This window comes from Mycteria americana, chromosome 6, assembly GCF_035582795.1.
Source record: "Mycteria americana isolate JAX WOST 10 ecotype Jacksonville Zoo and Gardens chromosome 6, USCA_MyAme_1.0, whole genome shotgun sequence".
NCBI classification, from domain to species: domain Eukaryota; kingdom Metazoa; phylum Chordata; class Aves; order Ciconiiformes; family Ciconiidae; genus Mycteria; species Mycteria americana.
The window spans coordinates 31746451-31767658 of record NC_134370.1 but is presented as its reverse complement, the minus strand read 5'-3'; the positions used below and the strand labels follow the sequence as shown (position 1 = coordinate 31767658).

The 21208-nt window shown below is 39.8% G+C and overlaps 2 protein-coding genes and 1 long non-coding RNA gene across 7 annotated transcripts in view; 2 read left to right on the top strand and 1 right to left on the bottom strand.

Moving 5' to 3' along the window:
• The window catches only part of SHLD2 (shieldin complex subunit 2), a 39899-nt gene extending 36344 nt beyond the window's left edge, over nucleotides 1–3555 (top strand). For 2 of the 3 annotated variants that reach the window (XM_075505235.1, XM_075505234.1), the window contains exons 10-11: nucleotides 2547–2662; nucleotides 3244–3555. In XM_075505235.1, the coding sequence (XP_075361350.1) occupies nucleotides 2547–2662; nucleotides 3244–3416 (289 nt within the window). In that variant the 3' untranslated portion in view covers nucleotides 3417–3555. The remainder of the gene's footprint in view (nucleotides 1–2546; nucleotides 2663–3243) is intronic. The other variant, XM_075505236.1, reaches the window with a different exon arrangement.
• Nucleotides 3556–7839: 4284 nt separating this feature from the next.
• On the bottom strand, nucleotides 7840–20229 carry SYT15 (synaptotagmin 15). 3 transcript variants are annotated; one of them, XM_075505230.1, is made up of 8 exons: nucleotides 19851–20229; nucleotides 16519–16717; nucleotides 15674–15816; nucleotides 14829–15124; nucleotides 13811–13981; nucleotides 13169–13289; nucleotides 11169–11348; nucleotides 7840–9858 (listed from the first exon to the last, which is right to left on the bottom strand). In XM_075505230.1, exons 1-8 carry the CDS (start codon nucleotides 19855–19857, stop codon nucleotides 9722–9724), a joined length of 1254 nt encoding a protein of 417 aa, XP_075361345.1. In that variant the 5' UTR covers nucleotides 19858–20229; the 3' UTR covers nucleotides 7840–9721. The 3 variants fall into 3 exon arrangements, with proteins under 3 accessions (XP_075361345.1, XP_075361346.1, XP_075361347.1); XM_075505231.1 differs by lacking the exon at nucleotides 11169–11348; XM_075505232.1 differs by lacking the exon at nucleotides 19851–20229 and having other exon boundaries at nucleotides 15674–15847; nucleotides 16519–16605.
• LOC142411383 (uncharacterized) overlaps nucleotides 19035–21208 on the top strand; it is a 32378-nt gene continuing 30204 nt past the window's right edge. Inside the window, exon 1 of the long non-coding RNA XR_012776175.1 lies at nucleotides 19035–19244. This is a non-coding gene — a long non-coding RNA (uncharacterized LOC142411383). The remainder of the gene's footprint in view (nucleotides 19245–21208) is intronic.

Here is a 21208-nt window from a genome sequence, read left to right as displayed (position 1 = left end):
AACAGTAGCAGTAATGAGATAAGAGATTCCTAGATACTCAACAGGGATTGAATCTAACCCTTCTGTACTAGCGGAAAAGCCCATTTCACTGGCATGCATCACCAGCTTTGTATACAGGTACTAAAGACTATTTACTCAGTAGCCTCTAAGGAATATTTTAGTAGAACTAAACTATGTATGTTTTAGTGAAATTTAGTTATATCCTTAAATATGTTTATAACTGTTTTAAAATTATTTAAATTCACCATATTAAAACCAGTGGCATTTAAGAATAAATGTAATCACAAAATTGGATTTTTCTGTGGTGCTAGTGAAAGAAAATTAACAGTGCTAGGCTCTGTTTTGAAGGCTGTGTTGAATTTTCTTTCTTACCATGACAGTTCACTCTTGTTGAAGTAAATAAGATTATCTGAAAGGAGACTTAGATGACCTTGAGAACAGAGTATGAACTGAGAAACAGGTAGTCAGTGTATAATAACCAGGAATGAAGCAAAATTAATCTTTCCTAATGCATTACTTGGTTTAGAGTTACACCTGTAGACCACATTTGCCTATGTTTTTTGAAATCTTTAAATTTTTCAACATACCTTAGTACATTTCTCTGCAAACATATTTAAGTTAATTATACTGTTTCCAAAATATTAATTTAGTATTTCTGGAAGTCATAATAATTTTCATGTACTTCAGCATAAATTGTCTAAACCAAAATACATTTTGTCAGAGACAAAATAACAATAGTCCACAATTATTTGGGAAGCTGAGCATATAAGTGTACTATTGTTAAGCTTTCTCTCATGAAGGGAGCCAGCAGTCTTTAATGACTGCAAATAGTCTGGGCCTTGGTTTCTGTCTAAATCAACAGATTTGAAATAATCCCACAGATAATCAGACATGGAGTTCTCTTATCTCTTTTGATCACTTCACTTGAGATTATGAAATTTAGCAGCAGCTTTTAGATTAACAGATGGCAAGTCAAATAATTTGCCTACTGGGAAAGTGGCATATTTGCAGTCATTTGCCTTCGTGCCTCACAGGCATTCAAATTAGTGCTGTTAGGTATATTCTGCATCATGTTAACTAAATCTATTAATAACACTCTCCAGTTGTCAATATACTGAAGTACTGGCTGACGATCCTATTTGACAGTGTAGTTCTGCTAGTCTCTTGAAGTGGCTGCCCTTCTTTCACTCCTGCCGTCTCTGCAGTGAGCACATCTTATCCTGTTGGGGGCATCTCCCATTGAAAAGTTCTGCGCTGAGGATGATTGTGCCTTATTTTATTACTTTATTTAACGTGTACTGTTTTGGTACTGTTCCAATATTGCTATAACCGGGACTTACGTTATTGTGATATGTCCTGATGTTTACTATTTTAGTTTCTTCTGTGGGATGGTCAGGATAAGAGCATTGCATCCTGCTTTGATCAGAGCAGTGCAGATTTTCTAAAAAGTGTGAGGATTGTGATGGTGTAGATGTTGCCGGTCAAACTGTAAATAGTCTCAGGACAGGCAAAGAGCGTATGTTGGGTAGAAGCTGTGTCAGCTGTATAAACAATTAGGCTTAGTAAAATCACTCAGAAGCTTGAAAGCAAACAAACTACCTGTTGAACATTGCTGTAGAGGACTGCTAAGGTATCATCATCTCACAGAAGCATAGCAAAAACCAATAGCTTATTTGGGGGAACAATAAAAAAGCTATGGCATCAATAATGACAGGTTGGAAAGAAGACAAACACTTGAAATACAGGGAATAGCTGTACTAAAAAAAAAGATCACTTCTTACCAGTTGCTTGTCATCCAATATCACTTTTGAATCATGTGAAATAGCAATATTTGGAAAGACCAGTGCTTGTGGGACAGCAGTCTCTAACCAGGTTCATTTCAGACCTAATAGAAATACTATTGACCATATCCTATGTAGAAAATGGCTTCCAGGAAGAGGAGGGCTTTTTACTTGTTTGGTATGTGAAACCATTTTGTACTTGTCATAGTACAAGAGATACTATCTTGGTATTACGTAGTGGCTATGAAGTGGTGTATTAAGACAGACAATATTAGGTGATGTTGATACAGATGATACAATTCCAAGTGATACACCTAAGCTTGCTCCCTACTTTGCATTTCAAATCTTTATGTATCCCTTGTATATTTGTAGGTACAAATACTTACATATTAATATTTATACTTTATTTATATAAAGTTCAAAGCCATAAATGACATAACACTAATTTCAAAACAGTGCAGTTCTCATTGTCTTCCAGGAAAAGACCACTGCTAAAGCATTGTTTTCTGCAGTTGTCTGCAAGTAAGGCTTACTTGATAGCTCTAGAAGTTATTTTAACATTGAGTAGTAAATTCAGTGTATGTATCTGAAACTCATTCCAACTCTACAGATTTGACAGAGATGAGTGCATAGAGATTTTTCTAGTTTTTCTAGTTCTTGGTGTTATGTTGGAAGGTAATATTACATTGTATTACTTCAGAAATTTTGCTTCAATCAAAAAAACATAGCAGCTAACTTTCAAGAGTCTCTTGTTTTCTGATCTAGACCTGCTTTGATGACAGTAGAAGATGGAGGATATGAAATTTATGTTCATGTGGTGCCTGAGTTGATGGAAAAAATCTTCCTCAATATTCCTGCAGACTGGCTGAACAGATTAGTAGGTACTGTTTCATGAATTACTTGTGATAGAAACAGGCAGCAAAGCTCACAATGGAAGTAAAATTTTTAGTTATTGACAATTTAGAATTGGAATGAGATTGTTCTGGAAATATAATGATTGCTCATATTGTATAAGACTTACAAAAAAACCCCAACCTCAAAGAGAACACTTCAGTTGCTGTCTGACAAACTCAGAAGTTCAAAGTTGGGGTAGCAACAATAAGAGGTGAGATGGTATGAACATTTATTATACATTATATAACTAAGTATTCATTAACTAAATGGATTCCTTATATGCAAAGTAGCATCTCTTAGCAGTTTTTAGAAATAGCTGACAACGCAGGCTTCCCTTGATACATCCTGTTTGACTTTGAGAGGTGTTTTGCATGACTCACAGGTGTTACAGTTTAATGAGAAACGGTCTTAGCAATTATTTTTAAAAAATAGTTTTAAAAGCTAATTTTCTATTGCAATGTTGAGCTACATTTCCAGTAATTCAGTATAGCTTTCATGGAGGTGGAATTTGAATGTTAGGTGCTGTTATGAAAATAAAGAGTAAATTGGATTGTTCTGTCTTTTGCAGTGCCCTCTTCAGATATAACCTACAGCACAATAGTAGCAGATCTGTGTCATTTGCTGCTAGCAGATACGGAAGCATCCTATTTGTTGGAAATTAGGAGCCATTTTGTGCTAGATGAAAACAGCTATCCTTTGCAAAAGGATTTCCATCTGCTGAATTTTCATCCTCATCTTTGAAGCATTGACCTCTGCAATAACTAAGTAACAGAGACCACAGGAACACACAGATGGCGAACAGAAGAAAAACTAATTAGCTCAAGGAAACAAATATTTTTAAAAATACAAGAAAGGATTTTGGTTTTAACTTATTAAAAAAAAAAAAAAAAAAAAAAACAAAAAAAAAAAACAAACCAAAAGGACTGGTATGAAATATCTGCCAATAGTATATACTGCTGCTGTAATACTGATAAATTGTCATAAAGTATATTTTTATACATATATTTTAATCTTAATAAACTCTTATTGGGTATCTGTTTTCCTCTTCTCCCCAGAAAAGTTCACTAGTATTGAGAGACTGGATTTTTCTCAGATATGGCAGATTAGAGGAAGACAGCCACAATTCAGTAATACTATTTTCGTTATAAGATTTTTGTTTGTCTTATCCTATACATTATCTGTAACTTGGTTATGTATTTGCTTGCTTTGCTGTTGTGGTTGGTTGCTTTCTTTTAACAGCAGAATTTCTGCCATTTACCCTCAGCAATTTTGCTGCTGTTGTTTTTGTCTTGTAAAACAGAACTGTCTCGCTGAATCTAGTTTTGTGTATCTAGAAGTTGTTGCACCAATTTAATTAAGAGCTTTTAAACAGTTTAAACTGGTGCATTCTTTCATGGACCCTTTAAATGATTTAATTGTTGTAGTATTTATTGTTGTAGTATTTATCCAGCATAAGCTGGCAAGTAAACTTAATCACCTTAAGCCAATTTAATCAGTTAACACTGGTCTGCAAAATTTTCTCCCAATTTGATCAGATTTAGAAATGAATTTAATTCTTTTTAAACTCTTAGTGTGTTCTGATAGTGATTTTTATCAGTAAAAGACTGATTAAATGATGATGGCACCTGACTTCACAAAGTAACAATCTCATAACTATTACTCTGCAAAAGTGATTAAATATATAGATCAGTATTTTTTTCTGATATAAATACTGTGAAAGTGATTAAACATGTAGATCAGTATTTTTGTCTGATATAAATATCTTTCTCTGATATAAATTGTGCATTACTGAGGCTGGTAGAAGCTGTAGGGTATGAATCATATTTGCTGTCTGGCTAGATCCCTGCAGATCTTTACCTGCACTGCTCTCATTTAGGAAATCGGTTTCCATGTACACTGTTTCAGCTATCCTCATGCTTCAAACACCGAACTGTTCTCAAAACTGAATTTGATAAATCAAGTTGTCAAATGTATTATAATGCAAGTAATATGACTGTTGAACAGCTTTCATTTGCTGTTTCTTGGAAGTGACTACTTACAGTTGAATAAGCATGTTTCTTGGTGCTAGTTTGGATTCTGTTGTTGTATCTCATGTGAAACCAATTTGACTTGCGTTTTTAATGATGTTAATTAGAGCTATGTGTAAGCCATGTGTTTTCTTGTGCACCAGTAAAGGGGAAGGTAGTAGTGTTTCTGATCAGTCTGGCAGCAAGAGAGAATCCTAGGGATTATTGGATGACTCTGAAGAAATGAATTCTCAGCTGAAGTTTCACAAGGTCACTTATTTCTGTATTTAACTACTTGTGTACTGATCAATCTGGTCAGATTCTATTGATCAAACAAGTTTGTGCAACTCTGCTTCTCATAGCAAACTTAGTCTTCTGGTTTAAGACCTAGCCATCTTGTGATAAAATAATTCCCCAGTATTTTTGTCTATCTCTGAAACAGTCATTGACACGTTTGTCAGCAAGCATAGAAGAGCTGATCTTATGCTAGCAAAATAAATTTCCTGCTGTGCCAAGATACCTGAGATTAGTATAAGAAAGACAGCACAGTGACACCAAAAACTATGGTCAAAACTAGCACCACTGGTGTGCAAATTGGGTGCAAAGGGCAGGACAAAATCTCCAGAAGAAACTAGGTAGCCCCTCATACAAAGGAAACACTGCTGAGTCTCTGTAGAGGAATGATAATTTCCACAATGTTGAGCCTAGGGCAAGGGAGGAACCAGTCACAGAAGAGACTAATTGTAGTGTCCTCATCTGATGATCAAGAATGAAAACTTACTTTTGCTACTGTTAATAAATTGTGCTAAAGATAATATGGAAAATCACAGCTTTGTTGTGCTGGTTTTGGCTAGGACAGAGTTAATTTTCTTCATAGTAGCTAGTATGGGGCCATGCTTTTTGGATTTGTGCTGAAAACAGTGTTGTTGATACAGGGATGTTTTCACTATTGCTGAGCAGTGCTCACACAGAGTCAAGGCCTTTTCTGCTCCTCACCCCACCCCACCAGCGAGGAGGCTGGGGCTGCACAAGAAGCTGGGAGGGGACACAGCTGGGACAGCTGACCCCAGCTGACCAAAGGGCTATTCCATACCATATGGAGTCATGCTCAGCATACAAAGCTGGGGGAAGAAGAAGGAAGGGGGGGACATTTGGAGTGATGGCATTTGTCTTCCCAAGTAACCATTATGTGTGATGGAGCCCTGCTTTCCTGGAGATGGCTGAACACCTGCCTGCCCATGGGAAGGAGTGAATTAATTCCTTGTTTTGCTTTGCTTGCACGCACGGCTTTTGCTTTCCCTATTAAACTGTCTTTATCTCAACCTACGAGGTTTCTCACTTTTACTCTTTTGATTCTCTCCCCCATCCCACCATGGAGGAGTGAGCAAGCAGCTGTGTGGTGCTTAGTTGTTGGCTGGGGTTAAACCACGACATTTGTAAAAGGAGAATTCAAGAGACTTGCAACGATTGCAGTTTCACCTCACTGTAAAAGCACTTTTTTATCTTTAGTTTCACGTGACCTGGCAAAAACAGGATGACATTGTCCTAACCCATCCCCTTGGGGAAAGTCCTAAGCATCTGTGCCTTTTATACCTTATTCTAACTACGCTTTACTCAGTAGGGTCTGGTTCTAGAATGTGAATTTCTTAATGCCAGGGAAAACTATATTTTCCCTGGCATTAAGAAAGGGAAGAGCAATTTCAGTGTGTGGATTTAAATGAGGTATTAGCACAAATGCTGATCGTGTATGAGTGAAAACATTCCAGCAGCATTTTGAGTTTAGTAAGACTTGAAAACTAGACATTGATTACATTAGAGAAATCCTAAAGATTGTCTTACATCCTGTCAATGTGTGGTCTCATTCGGATGATTTCGTAACTTTGGGCAGAAGTCGTGCCAGCTGGATCGGTGAGCTGTGTGTGGCTAACCACCAAGTTCTACACACTGTGGTTAGGTCTCTCCAGCTAACTCGGACCTGACTGCCTCATTCTCTTCTCATGATTTTACTCTTGTTTAACAGTATTCCTTCCTGAAATCCAAGCATGACACCATAGTTCAGTGATAACTTTAATAAATTTACCATAATTCTATAGTTTCTTTGGTTCCTATCTTCACTTTAGTAATCCTGTGTAAAATTTCTAGGTCCTGCTGCCTTGTGTTTACTACTTCAGACTTTTCTCCTTGCCTTTCAAACAGGAAGCCATTTCACTTTCTGTGCCTCCATCTGGCATAGAGATTTCTTTCTGATCCTTTATCACCTGTAATGCATCTTGCTCCCTTTCGGTTTCATCAAGCTGCTGCTTTTAGAATGTACTGTTGTATTAGGAGCAAGCAATTATCAAATAAATCCATCTGGTCTCTCATTTCCTCACTTAGAGGAAGGATAGAGTAGTGCAGATGGCAGTGATCATTAGGCTTCCTAAAAGACTAGTATAGGTGTGACTTTAATTGGGAGAGAAGGTAAGGTAGAGAGTGATCCACAAGGGAATATAAATAAATACTCTGCTTGAGTAGTGGTAGGGCTTCTTCTCCAAGATTCTGTTCTCTAGAGCAAGAATGTAACCATTATTCGTGTCTGTTCTAAAATGGTGGTAAATTGCCGCTCACTGTCATTTGATGGGGTTGTACTTTCATTAAGTTACATGCTAGATTTATGAAAGAGCTTTAGAAATTCCTGTATTTGTCAATAGTAATGGGAAGTATTGAGCAAGGTGTCGCATTTTGTATGATCTTGTATCTATTTCTTGTGTATTTCTTGGATGGGGGTTTTCTGTGCTATGCATCTTGGTAAAATTTTAAAATATTTTAGAGGAAAAGGAGCACTGTTAGGTACTGAGAGGTCTTGTAATCATTCTTCCTCCTTCATCTCGAGATAAGTCTCAAGCACAAGACCAGATGGATGATCCATAAAAGGCAGTAGGTAAAAGAATTGCTCTATTATGTGACAATTGATAACACTGTATTATAACTCCTTATTTAATAATGTTTCTTGCTTTACTGGAATAACTCTCTTGTTCAGGAGGAGTCAAAAAGGACCTTTATCATTTACTTCACTTGGATGACCTTGAGCAAAGTCAAGTACATTGGTAAGTGCATTTAAACACCTTTCTTCATGACTTTAGCTGGAATTATTGACATACAAACTGGAAGTATTGGTACTTTAATGTATACGAAGTGCAAAGAAAAGAGACCACATTAGTACAATGCATTGTTTTATTACTTGGACTGTACTGTATATCAAGTCAGACAGGAGACTTCCCACTTTAGAGGTATTTATGTTAATAGACACTGTACATTACATGCATTTTCCTGCACAAGCTAGTAAACCTAACTGAAACATTCTTAACAGTTTCCTTCTAAGATCTTTAATGTTTATTGATATGATTTAAATCATAAAGAGGGACATAATGTATTTGGTAAAATTGCTTTATCGTAGTAATATAGTTATCATAGAGTTTATATATGGCTTTCCTTCCCAGATTGAACATGTTGCCTATTAGATTGGTTTTCAGTGGTTTTGTAGGAGTAAAATTTGAAAACAGCTCTTTGGAGTTGGGGGTGCAGGCATTACTCATTTAACAGAGATATAATGAGGGCTGAACATTTTGCAAAATTCAATTAAATGTAACAAGTCTAGGCTCATCTTAAATCCAGCGGTGCAGTTAGCAAGACGGACTGAGGGTACCACGTAACATTTCAAATGGGGGATCAGGTGAAGTGGAGTCTGTTATCTTACAATTCCTCTCAGATATATTCTCAGTCATAATATTTCCTTTAGATAATAACAATATTATCAAAATGGAAAGTGTTCTCATCTCCCCAGAGAAGCCTCATTTTTTTCAATATATTGAATTAATTAATATTGTATCCTGTTTGAAAGGAAGTTGGCTTTATTTCAGCTGCAGAGATTATGGTCCTCTTGGAACATAATTGTACAAAATGTTTTGCTGCAGTAGTCTGTGTGTCTGGTTTATGACTGTACGGTGTGAAAGGTACAGAGTTCAGGTCCCCAGTGAACAATCAAGAAGAGAAGAATGTCCTATTTATTTTATTTTGATTAAAAATAATTGCTCTGAATTATTTTACAGAACAGTAATTTACTTAATGAAGAAAACTCTACCTCTGAAACAGACATATGTCCTGGGGGCTTAAGCTAATTGGATTTTCAATGTAATAATGGTCATAGTAGGTCAAACCAAAGGTTCTGGTAATCAGTGCTCTGTCTCCAGCAGAGATGTGTTTAGGGAGAAATATATAAGGACAAGACAGGTCCCTTTTATTACTTTCTCAGAGTACTCCAGTACTGCTGCAAGCCTCCAATCGTTTGTGACTTCAGGACTTCTTTTATGCTTCTCCCTTAGTGTCAACACAAAGTGGTGTACATTGGGGTCAGCTGAAAACATCCAACTGAATTACTGCAAGAAATACACTGTGCTTGAACAGGTGCTTCTAGGTTTTTGATCAATAAACACTCAGTGCTTTCCATCATTCATATTCAAAAGAGGTTTTAAATATAATGCTGCTATTTTAAATAAATTGCAAATTTAGTAGTCAGTCAGCATCTTTTGGGCTTTGTCTGTTTTGGCATGCTTACTGGGCTTCCACCCCTTTTCGTGAAGCTGCTCTGTCCATGGTGATGCAATGCAGTGGACAGTTAGGCCTGGTGTCATCACTGACAATTCTTAGGTCATTCTGGGCTCTAGTCACATGATGGATGATCATTTGTGCCCAGAACTCATGACCAAGAATTAGAATTTACTAGTCGAAATAACTAATACTGGGATATCGTGTTTGTCTTCCTGTTTTGTTTACTCTGCTGCATATTAATTACATTGGAAATATATTTTGAAGAGAGGAAAGATAGCGTTCCAGTCTAGCAAGGACCAAGTCTTCTCTTTCTGTTTGGGCAAGGAAAGAATTTACTTATTACTATCTACTTAAGAGTGTAAAAGGGTCAAAGATTTTGTACCCTTTATCATTAGATTATGGAAGATAGTGAGAGCTTTTCCATTTTACGGTTGTTTTTTTTATCTGTGCTGTTCACATGCTGTGGCAGAGAGCATGCCATCGTTTAACCAACTCCTTGGGCTTGCTGATCATCTCATTCCAGTGTTCTAGTTCTTTGCCACGGGTGTACATGAAAGGCCCAACTACCACATGTCCTAGCAGATGTGTTTCTGGGGAAAAAAAGAAAGCAGTCAGTGATTACCACCTGTATGTGCTTCTCTGACATTCTTACCTAAATTAGATATTAACTTGTATTTCCGTAAGTAATGCATGTTCTGAAAGTTATTTTTAAACCAAAATTTTCATCATGGAATTCACTCTAGATTTCAAGTTCTGTAGTTTCTACATGCTAAGATTCAGCATTAAAAGGTACTGCAGTAAGTGAGTACTTAGTCAATACAGGCCTACCCTGCTGCCTGCACTCTGAACTAGAATCAGTTTAAGGCACACAGATCTGTATCTGCCCAGCTCCTCCACCTCAAGTGTACTGCGGAAGCGTGCCCTAGTTTTGGGCATCAGCAACCTAAGATTCATATGATGCCCAAGCTTGGGAAAGAATAGATTTAGTTACTGAGACAGCTGGGAGTCGCAATATGCGGGTTGCCACCGACCACCCTCTGCCAATGAGCAGATTGTTTCTTCATGCCTGAACTTTTCAGCTGTGGATGGGGAAAATAATTTGAACCTGCCTTACATGAACTTACATGAATGTAAAGCGTTTGGCTGTCTGCAAGTGAAAATGATGAAAGACTCGAGTACTGACCCTAGTTCTTAATCCTCAAAGCCAAAGCACCTGCCCAAAATCTCACCTAAAGGCATTTTTTTAGGAGTGTATGAATCCAAATGAGGGTATTAATGTTTCATTATTGAGATCATATTTGCACTGCAGGGAAGATGTTTTTCTTGTGAGCAGTGAAAGTATTGAATTCCGATTTGCTTCTTGAAGCAGAACTCCTTAATGGATTCTCTGACAGTAAGAGGTGACCTCAAGCATCAGGTTTTCTGCCAGGGAACAGGGATGTTTGCAGTCTCTCGTTCTTCTTTCTCACTGCTTGAACTGCTGTGATAATTAAAATTCCTATTCCTCTTTCAAATTTTGTTAGGAACAGTGAATGGCTTCAAAATTTTGGAGGTTGGGGATTATACACACAAGTGTTCACAGAACGTAATTGTATAAGCTTGTTTTCTTAGGATACCAGAATGACACAAAAGTACAACACCTCATACTGACAGTGACGAGCCTACAGGGTTTTTTTATTCATGTCTTCCATTAAATTTATGTTTAGCCTCTAAAAGAGAGAATATACTTACTGCAAATAAGTTGTTCTGCTTTTTAAAGAAATACCCTGTGAAATACCCCAAACCTTTTATATGTTTTATGATTATTGCCAAAAAGGAATTAGTTCCTCCCAGGTTTAAATATCTCTGCAATATTTAAGAGATTTATGACATCTTAACTGTAATAATTTATATAGCTTACTTTCTCCCTTGATGCTCTGGAGCACAGACAGACTGAGGCTCGCTGTATCCAGCTCTGTCTGATCTGCCTTGAAACTGAAGGTTTCATTATATACTGGATTGGGAGATCCCAGAACAGCTGCTGTCCTTTTACTTTTGATTAATTTATTATGGTTCATTAGTGAGACTTTGACATATACACCTTGGAGAAAAAGAAATTCAAGAAGAAAATACATCAGAGGCAGTTGGGAGAAGGCTTAAGGAATTTCTTGCCTTCAGGAGTCGACATTAAGTACAAAGTTAGATCAGGAACTTTCTATTAAAACTTTTTTAAAACTTTTACAGGATTACCAGAACAGACTTTTTTTGACAGAGCTGCTACCTGAGTGCTATACATGGAAAGACTTACTATGTAAACTACTTGCACGAAGTCTGACTTTTCATTACTTTCTTATTACTTCTTAATACATTTAATTCAGTAATTTAAATCTAAAAATAAATGTCTCCTTGCTGTCCCGTACTGCATATCTTCCATCAAAGATTAGTGTTGCACTAATCCCTGTTAATACAGAAAACTCTTTATTCCAGTTTCTTCAGGATTTACCAGAGAATCTGTGGACCCTAAACCGTATTTGAAGGGCATTATCAAAGGAAATAACACCCAATTTATTTAATTTTCCTTTTTTTTTTTTGTTAGTAATATATTCTGGAGAATCGCCTCCTGACAGCTCTTCCTTCCTTCCATGCCCATGACTCTTGCTTCTTATGATAACCTGAAGTACCCCAGCACTATAATAACATGGCAGATTAATGTTAGATTTGTAGAGAGAAACACATAGAGTTGTGGCTCTCTGTGCTACAGACCTGCACAACAACCTGCAGGCAGAGGCATGATGTTTTAAGAAGTGTGTTTTCCCTCTCTTGTAAAGCTATTGAGATGACGCAAAATTAGAACATTTGCTCTTAGTTCATGATGCTACTTTGTTCATCTGCCATGAACCGGTCATATTTTTTCTGGCCATCCTTATCTTAGTTATTTGTTTTCTAAAACTGACGCGTTCTGTAATATATTTCTCTTTCAACAAGTGCACAGGGTATGATTCTGCTTGTTGGAAACCTCTGTATTCTCATCATTTTACTGTGCATTTCTTCATTTATGAGTTTTACCCTAAGCAGATCAAATTTATCTCTAACATTATGAATGTAGATTTACTCATTTAGAGGGCATTGTTTCTAAAGTTAAACATCCTGATAACAGCCCACTCAAAGAAACCTCAAAAAAACTTCATAGTTGATGTGTGTATATAGAGAAGTAAACCTCTTTTCTTTTTAACTGAGTGTATTTTTCATTTATATTGTTCCATTTCAAAGCCCTTCAAAAAAAATCACTACAGATTCAAACACAAGTTTGGTTCTTCCATCTGGTTTCGCTTTGAGTGTTTAGATTTTAAACAGCGTTTTGAGGTAATCCCTACACTCAGCATCTGCGAGGCCAGGGACACATGAGCATGATGTACCAGGAAAACCCCCGCTGCAGTAAAATTGTGACTCCATGCCACGGTCCTTTGAACAACGGCCAGGCTGTCCTAAAATGGGAATTTTTTCCCAGTTCAGTTCTCCCCAGGGCAACCGTTCAGCGTAAGCCGTTGTCCTGCCGCTGTTACCGCTGGGCTTTTGCCTTGGGGCAATTCTGTTAATGTCAATATCCCCTGAAATGCCACTTTCTCTGGACTGGAGCGCAGCAAAGGGATGTTGCTCACTGTATTAAAGCAGGAGAAAAAACCTGCTACTGATGACATGAGACAAACCATTTATTACGAAACAAAACCAAAACATAGCAGAACTATCAAAATCTAATTACCCCAGTAACAAAGTATGGCTTGTTTCCACTCAAATTAAATCACCCGGATGTTTATTTGTTCTTTTCAGAGTCACTCAGCACAAGCCTGGGTGGACAGATGAGGAGGGAGCAAATTAAAACAGGAATTCTGGAGCTGATAGCAGGGAGGAAGTCACACTTACTGGCAGCATGGCTCTCCTCCTGGAGCTTTAATCCTCTTGCCCTCAGAACCACTACAGTGAGACGGCCCAGGTAGTCGTTGTAGCTGAGGGAGAACTGGATATCGCCATAGTCTGAAGGAGGCTTTGGAAGCAGAAGAACACTTGTCAGATATATCTGAAAAACTCTCTCTTCACACAGACAAATGGGGGGAAAAACGTTGTTCTTCATACTAGTGGTTTCTGCCACACCAAGGCACGCGAGTGAGTTCTAATGGCTTTGTTTACGCTGTTGTGACATTTGATAGAACCAATTAATCAGCCTTCCTGAACCTTTGAATTCCTATCTCTTCCAGGTGATGCCTATTTCCTTGCCTCTTCTGCTTCTTTCTGCTCTTACTAATTCAAAACAGAAGCAAATACAAAAGGTGTTCTCTTATGTCACTGTCTCCTAGCTCATGTGGCTGTGTCTGAGCAGCTGGATAATCCCTATACAACAGCTATGGATCTGCGGGTTGGTAAGAGGGGAATTTTGATTCCAAATGTTTATCAAATATTTTTGCATTTGATGTATTTGATACAACATACTTCTACTTCAGCTGGACCCCTCCAATACTTGTAAGATGACAGAAGTTCCACAATGCCAAGCAGCCTGGTATCACATACCTCCAAGTTTTCTTTCTCCAGATCTCTCCATACGACTAGTTTATTGTCATCAGTTAATGTTTCATTTTTCAGTGGGAAGATAACTTGGCCTAGGAGGTGATGCTTCTTCTGTTTATCAACATGATAAACCAAAAACTTCAGAGTCCTTTGGAGCAACATTTTACTGGAAACCTGTGCAGGAAAAGGAAGAATATATTAATAATTATAAAATACACGAGACTTTTCTACTCTAGCATGACTTCAAAGGAAGAATTTTTCAAAGAGTGTTAAAGGTAGGTGGAGATTTCCTTTGATTATTTGAAGTCCACTTTCTTAATTTGCCTGAAGTTTTAGCTGTGCAGGAGTCTAAAGATCCAAGCTAAACCAGAATGAGTTCATTTGACGAATGTGAAGTTAGCTGGTGGTTTTTCAACTCATATAGATCTAGTGTATGTATCTCGTATAGATCACGTATGATGCATTTACTTCCAGGCACAAATGTTTAGAAATCTGTAAACATTCATTTTTCGGTTGTCTGAAACACAACCTTTTTTGGTTTTAAAGCTTTTGTCTTGTGACACCTGCTCAAAGCCTCTTGGCGTAGGGAGCCAAGCTCCTAGCTTTACAGCACTATACAAATAGTATACCAGACCTCTCACAAGTTCTAGTTTCTAGCCTACTTCCACAGCAAAGAAACTAAAAGCTATGAAAGCATTAGTTCAGTACAGGTTGTTTCTGGGCTTCTAGAGCTGCTGGGCTGAAGTGTTCAGCCATAGTTCAAACTGGAGTTTTCATAATTCCCAGGGCAAGGTCTGGAATCCTCAACTTTGGTGCAGACCACAAGTAAGATCAGTTCTGGAACCACAGACTTTAAGTAGCCCAGGATCTCCAGAAGCCCCAGTAACAAATCCAATCTCCAGTGGAAACGACTTGTATCTTGGTAGAAGTTTGTAGAAAATTACTTTTCACAAAACATGTACTGTAGTTTGACAAGTCAATATTTGCAAACAAAAATCTGCTTCATCAAAAGGAAAAGTACCTGAAAAACAAAGTTTTCATCGAACTGCGGGTTAAGGGTTTTGCGTTTTGTTTTGGACTGCAAGTAGCTTCTTTCATCAGGCAGCAAGTAGATTTTCACAAACGGACTACAGGAATCGGCAGGAGGCTGCAGCTTTCTGACTTTGATCAAGGAGACGAGGAGCCTTTCTGACTCTTGCTCATATTCTATGGAGAACCAGAGGCGGCCAATGTTGCCTTCAGGAAAATCCGTCTCACTTTTGTCTTCAGGAAACTTGTACAGTTCTGGGTTAATGGTCCCTACAACATAAGCTCCAGCTTCATGAAATACAAAACAAGCACCCTCAGATTAGTCTCAAGATGGTAGCAGGCGTTTTTATAACCACTGCTGTATTAGGGAAATCACATTAATCTCTTTATTAACAATCCATTTGTGCATAAACTTGGCATTTTAATTCCTTTTCCCTCCAATTTGGGGGAGTAGGCTGCACCACTTTTCTTTCTCTTATTCCTGTGACTGTACCTTGATAGTTTTGGGTATTCGTTGTTGCAGTCTGCAACTGGTCACTCTGCTGTTTCTGGGGACAACGATCAGATACTTCCCGAGTTACGCTCATGTTGTGCCTTTACACAAGCACAGAGAGAGAGGTTGCTTTGTCTGCCATATGTGCAAGGTCCCACAGCAGTGAGACAAGAATGGCTACATTCTGGCCCAATTCCTATATATGTAAAAAATATATATGCATACAGTGTTTAGGGCTTGTACTGTGTAACGCAATGTCTGGCATCCCCCCAGTAAACATGCTTCGTAAAGTTACCCTTTAAAAGAGTACCCTTAAAGAGAGTCCCGTTTTCGCAATGCCATACCCAAAGAATGAAATGATGACCGTGGCCCAGACTGAGGAACCACGTAGGGGACACTGTCTTCCTGAACCTGTTCTTCGTTCGTCAGGGTCATCCAGTCTCGCCCATGCAGTGTTGGTGGAATGATAAAAGGAACGCTTCTGGATCTGCTCAAGACAACCACAGCTGCTGACTCTTCTGGTTTAAATATGGAAAACAAACTTGGTAACAGTAATAAGTCTACTGTTCTTCTCTCACAATTTTGTAAAAATTCTATGGAGATGCATAGGTAGAAAAGATAAATACCCATTGTTTTGAAATTTATTTCATTTGTATAATGCCTAAAGGTCCAGTGAGGGACATCAGATCTTAATTCTTCAGACAGATCCCTCACTTTTTCCCTTTCTTCTCCTTTCAAATTGATCTTTCAAAGGAAAGGAAGAATTAACTGCAGCTGCTTGTTTTAGAGCCCCAAAGCCCTGCAGTAACTAACTTTCTATGAGAGTCTCCTTTCTGAGCTGAAGTCCTGTTGTGTGGTTCTCAGATGCTTCATTATGAGACCACCAGGAATGACTCTGGAACACAGGCCAAATTTGTCTAGGTAACAGATAAAGCTGTCCATGCACCAATTACACTTGAACATATTCTCTCTTTTACATAAATCAGAAACAATCATTGCATTCATAGTTACAGAAAGTATTATTTTTCTAAAGGAACAAAACAGAACATGACTGATGATTTCATATAATTTAGGGGTCTCATTTATTTCTGTACATGCTTATATTTAGATCACCCCCTCATTTGAGATTTGACAAGTTGAAATAAATTACCAGTAGTGTATGCTTTAAAAACAAAACAAGAATACGTACCTTGTGCTTTTTAGTTGAATTTCAGAAGTTGACTGATCCTGAAAAATGGCATTTGCATTTGCTGTTTTGACAGGACTGGCGAGCTTTTCATAAGAAAGGAGGCGGCAAAATTTCTTCCAGAGCAGGTATGCGGTTATTCCAATGAGAACAAATAAAAGGGTCCCTCCGATTATACCTCCAGCAACAGCAACTGCTTGTTCTGTTCAAACATAGAAGCACATAAAGCATCATAGGAGGATCAAAGTTATGTATGTTTTGGGGGTAGACAGGAATATTAAAGCTGACAGATGTATTTGATTTACATTTCAAAATGATTTTTAAATGAAACATTCCACTCACACACACATTTTTGTCTTTGGTTATAGCATGGTACAACGCCTGAAGATGTATGACATTGGCAGTGAGAGATTAGAAAGTGTTCAGATATGCTGGCAATGACTGCAATGTAAGAGACTGCATGTAAGAGACTGCAATGTAATGACTGCAATGTATAGACAGGAACAAAACCCCCAAAACCCAAGGAGTTGTTTGGGCTCTTATTTTACATTAGCATAAGCATTTACCTTAGAATGGCAGAAGTGCTAGAGCTTTCATAACAGAAGAAAAAGAAAACGTGAGAGCACCTAATACAAAAGGTACCATTATTTTGGTTTGGTTTGTTCTTCCAACTATTTATCTATGTTGAATTGAGACTAGATCCTGGCACAGGGAACAAAGCAAAGCTCTGGGTTGTTTTCTTTCTAAGGATGCATGTGTTTCCTGATCTGTAAAGTCAAACTTAAGTATCCATTAAACACTGTTTCCTGAATCTTGATTACTTTAGATAAAACCAAATCTTTTATAATTTGGGGTTTGGTTTTTTCACACTAATGAAATTGAAAAGTTAATAAATGTCTTTAATATGAATATGAGGAATTCTGTTGCGAGAATTTTTCACTAGACCAAGGGTAGACAATTGATAATGGGCTCAGTTCATTGTTTTCTCATGTGTGCTGAGTATGCTAGAGTAAAAGGCTGGAAAGACCACTTCTGCACTGTAATAATAATCAGTCAACACTAGCAGTAATTTTGAATAAGAATTCAAAACTGATTTGATACAGTTTATTGATTAGAGACATAAAGAGTATAGGAAGTGAGTTGCAGATATATGTATTACTGATCTTTTTCACTGTTGCTGTGTTGCAATAAGTGATATGAAATGTCCTTCAGCTACACAACACTTATGTAAATACCTTGTGCTATAAAATTAACCTGGCCATAGTGCCTCAAAGGCCTCTATCTGTTCCTATCTCATTTTGCTACCTTTGGTAGGGTCATAGGAGCCGACTTAATTTTGCAGCTCCCCTCCAGGTGTGTTGCCTTAGCTCTCTGCAGGAATTGGCTGGCTGCTTCCCCATGAGTCTCGTAATCACTCATGTCTCCCAGCACCATGGAGCAACCACCCTGCTCATGGCTGTACCACAGCGACAGGCGCTTTGCTGTCCCTGCAACCGGTAGCTGGGCTGAACAGGTTTCAGCATTTAGCCAGGCTATTAGGACAACAGTATTAGTACAAGACTTATTCTGAGGAACAGGAAACAAGTACCCATTTGCTATGCGTTAATATTAATACAGAGCCAAGTCTGGTTGTGCTACACTGGTGACTTAGTTTTCTTTCATAAGGATGCGCAGTATGAGGAAATGTGTAACAAATGTAGTCCTGAGCATGGAAATCCTGTGTGTGTGTTCCTCTTAGCCTTGTAGGGCATGCTCGAATATGTCTTCAGTCAGATTGCCATTTTATTACAGCTTAGAAGGCCTGACACAGAAAAAATGCTTTAATTTAATGCCCACGAACATAATAGAAATTAATGGTTCACTTCATACAGGTGTACTATCAACAATACAAATGTTTATATGGCTGGTGGTTTTACTGCCTGAGATAGGTATCTTAAAGGTTAACATTTCAAGCAAGCTCAACAGGACTCTGTCCGTTTACCCTGTCGTCTCCATCCCCAAGTCTTTAATGCTCCCAGCAGCAGCCCTGTGCTCCCCCGTAACCAGTGTGTCACCATTTACCATTCAGGGCAGTAAGCTGAGGTGCGCTGTAATGCAATATATCAGTACATCAGCTGTGCACTGATTTTGGAGTAAGAGAATGAGTTTCCAGCCTCTTCATTAATGAGTTTAATGTACTGAACTTGTTCACTGCAGAACGGTGTTAAGTATTTATGACCCACCCACTGCCATTGGCTCAAATTCTCCTGTTTTATTTTCACGCAGTGGTAGACATAAGGTAAAGTTTTACCCATTTCAGTAGAGCTACCTATGATTTACTGAGGGTAAGGAGAATTTGGCTGACTGATCAGATCAGCAACAGAACCAGTAGCTGAGGGCACAATGTAGCACCAGTCACAGAATCACCCATTGAAATAAGTTGAATCCATTGTGTGCAGGGAGAAAATATGTATCTTTTTAAATAACTACCTGTCGCCATGAGAAATTCAAGTATCGTATTCTGCTGTGGTACAGGATGATGGCAACTGGAGATGGAGGAGACCTGTTGGACCACTTCACCTCCAAGTGGCCTGTGCTGGGGGACTGTCCGCTGTTAACAGGCAGTGGGTTAACCCTAGCCCAGAGAAATGTTGGTGGTCATCTGCCTCCTTTGGGACTGGATCCCTTTGATGTGTCTTATTGGAAGTGTCTGATGATACACTTCCAATAAGCTTTTCTTAAACTTTGCGGTAAGCCTTTTGGAGTTATGACCAGCCACTTCTCCATCAAAAGCTTTAATCCCTATATAACTACTCGGATTTATTAACATTTACAGTATAAGCATATGTGCAGCATAAAGCAAATTCTTTGGGGTGGGGGTAAACTCTTCGCACTTGCGTCTGTCCGAGAGAGCCAGGTAGTCCACTGATGGCAAAGTGCTCCGGGCAGGGACTAAGACGGGAGGTGCCCACCAGCCCTGCAGGCTACCGGCTGATCCTTCCCCAGCCTGTAGCTCCAGAGGAAGGTGGGCTAGGTTTCCGGCCCTTTAAGTTCAGAGGCAGGTCTGAGTCCATCTCTTACCCCAACTTTCCCGACGGGCTAGCGCGGCGGCGGGAGGGGGCCGGGGCCGGAGCCCCGGCTCGGCCCCGGGGCGGGCGGGCGGGCAGGGCTGCGCACGGCGGGGGCGGCCGCGGGTCTTCCAAGGAGGGCAGAAGCTGGCGGGTGCCCGACCGGGGGGCCGGCGGCCAAGCGGGAGGAGCCGAGCCCTCCCCTCCCTTCCCTTCCCTTCCCTCCTGCCCGCGCCCGGCGCCGGCAGAGCTGCAGCGGGGCTGCCCCGCGCCCCGGCCCGCACTTACCGGGCATGGGGGCTCGGGCTCCTGCGGGCTCGGGCTCCGTCCTATCGCCTCCCGGGTCGCTCGCAGGCGGCGGCTCCCCGCTCCCCCCCGCCGGCTCCGGGGCTGCCGGCGACGTGCCTGCTGCCGCCCCCCGCTCCTGAAGGGCCGGCGGCCCCGGCCCGGCCCGTCGCCTCACGGGCGGCACACGGGGGGACTGGAAACGCGAGTTAAAGCAGGGACAGCTCGGCTTTAACTCGGCTCCGGGCAGGGAAAGGGGAAGGGCCGCGTTCGGAAGGGGCTCCGCCCCCACCTGGGCTCGCCGCCGGCAGCCCGGGCGTGCGGGCCGCAGGGCCGGCCGTGGCGGGTGGTCAGCGGCTCCTCGGCTCTCCTGGCTGGGCAGGGAGGGGTGGAAGCGCCGGAGGAGTGCCCGCCGTCCTAGCTACATCTTTGGCGGCCCTAGAAAACCTGTGCGGCATTGGCCGTGCGAGATAACTTCGGGCGCTACAGTTATGCTCAGAAAAAGACTTTGCCATTAGCAGCTAAAGTCTGAAAATTCGGGTGGGCAAGAAATCAGCGTGCGCTTCTTTCAAACTTTTACGAAAACGCATAAGCACCAAGGCACGCAGAAAGTCTCCTTAGACAATTGCAATTACAGCTTTTCCTATCTGTAGTGATAAACGTAACGATCTTTAATCTCTTGCGTGTGTAATAAATATAATCAATCGGATCTTAGCTAGCAAAATCACTCGTGGATGATTCGGAAACAAAATTATTCACCTTCACCACTTCTTGCCTGCTAATGCTTGCTTCTTTCCCAGCCAGTATGACACGAACCTATACCTTAAATTTAACAACTGTTTGTATTAGACGTGCTTGTTCGGTTCACAACTGTTGCGTGCATTTGCACAGTGCTGTTTAATCTAAAAGCCAAAGAAACGCGTAGGAATTAAACCAGTAGGATTCTAGTGAAATATCATCTGCTTCCGTGGAATCTTAGAATTCTTTTAATTGCATTTAAAATGTCCTGCTGTAGATGTAGCATGGTTAGCTTTTTCTATTCGTTTTTGAGTCCTCCGTAAGTGAGTTGATCATTTTTACTCCGCAAAGCTCTGTGTATTTCAGTTTTGCACTTTTAACGTAGTTAGCTATGAAATAAATATTGCATAGTCGATGCTTTTGCTAATCTTATTTCTACGCTGAATTAGCAGTAATATTGACGTACAGATTTTTTTGCTCAGCACTTTTGCACTTGTCAGGATAATCTCTATAAGCAAGTTTGAGACAACCGAAAGTTTTGAGTTGCGTGGCGAGACCAACAACTGCCTGCTTTCTCTGGCAGTGTTCTCGCTTGAGCTCACTTTTATGTCTGTGTGAGGAGT

What these genes read in the sequence shown, in the direction of transcription:
- SYT15 (XM_075505230.1), bottom strand. An exon ending in ATGAAAACTTTGTTTTTCAG is followed by an intron (nt 13,982 to 14,828) that starts GTACTTTTCCTT and finishes TTTCCTGCACAG; the next exon opens with GTTTCCAGTAAAATGTTGCT. An exon ending in GGAGGAGAGCCATGCTGCCA is followed by an intron (nt 11,349 to 13,168) that starts GTAAGTGTGACT and finishes TTTTTCTCCAAG; the next exon opens with GTGTATATGTCAAAGTCTCA.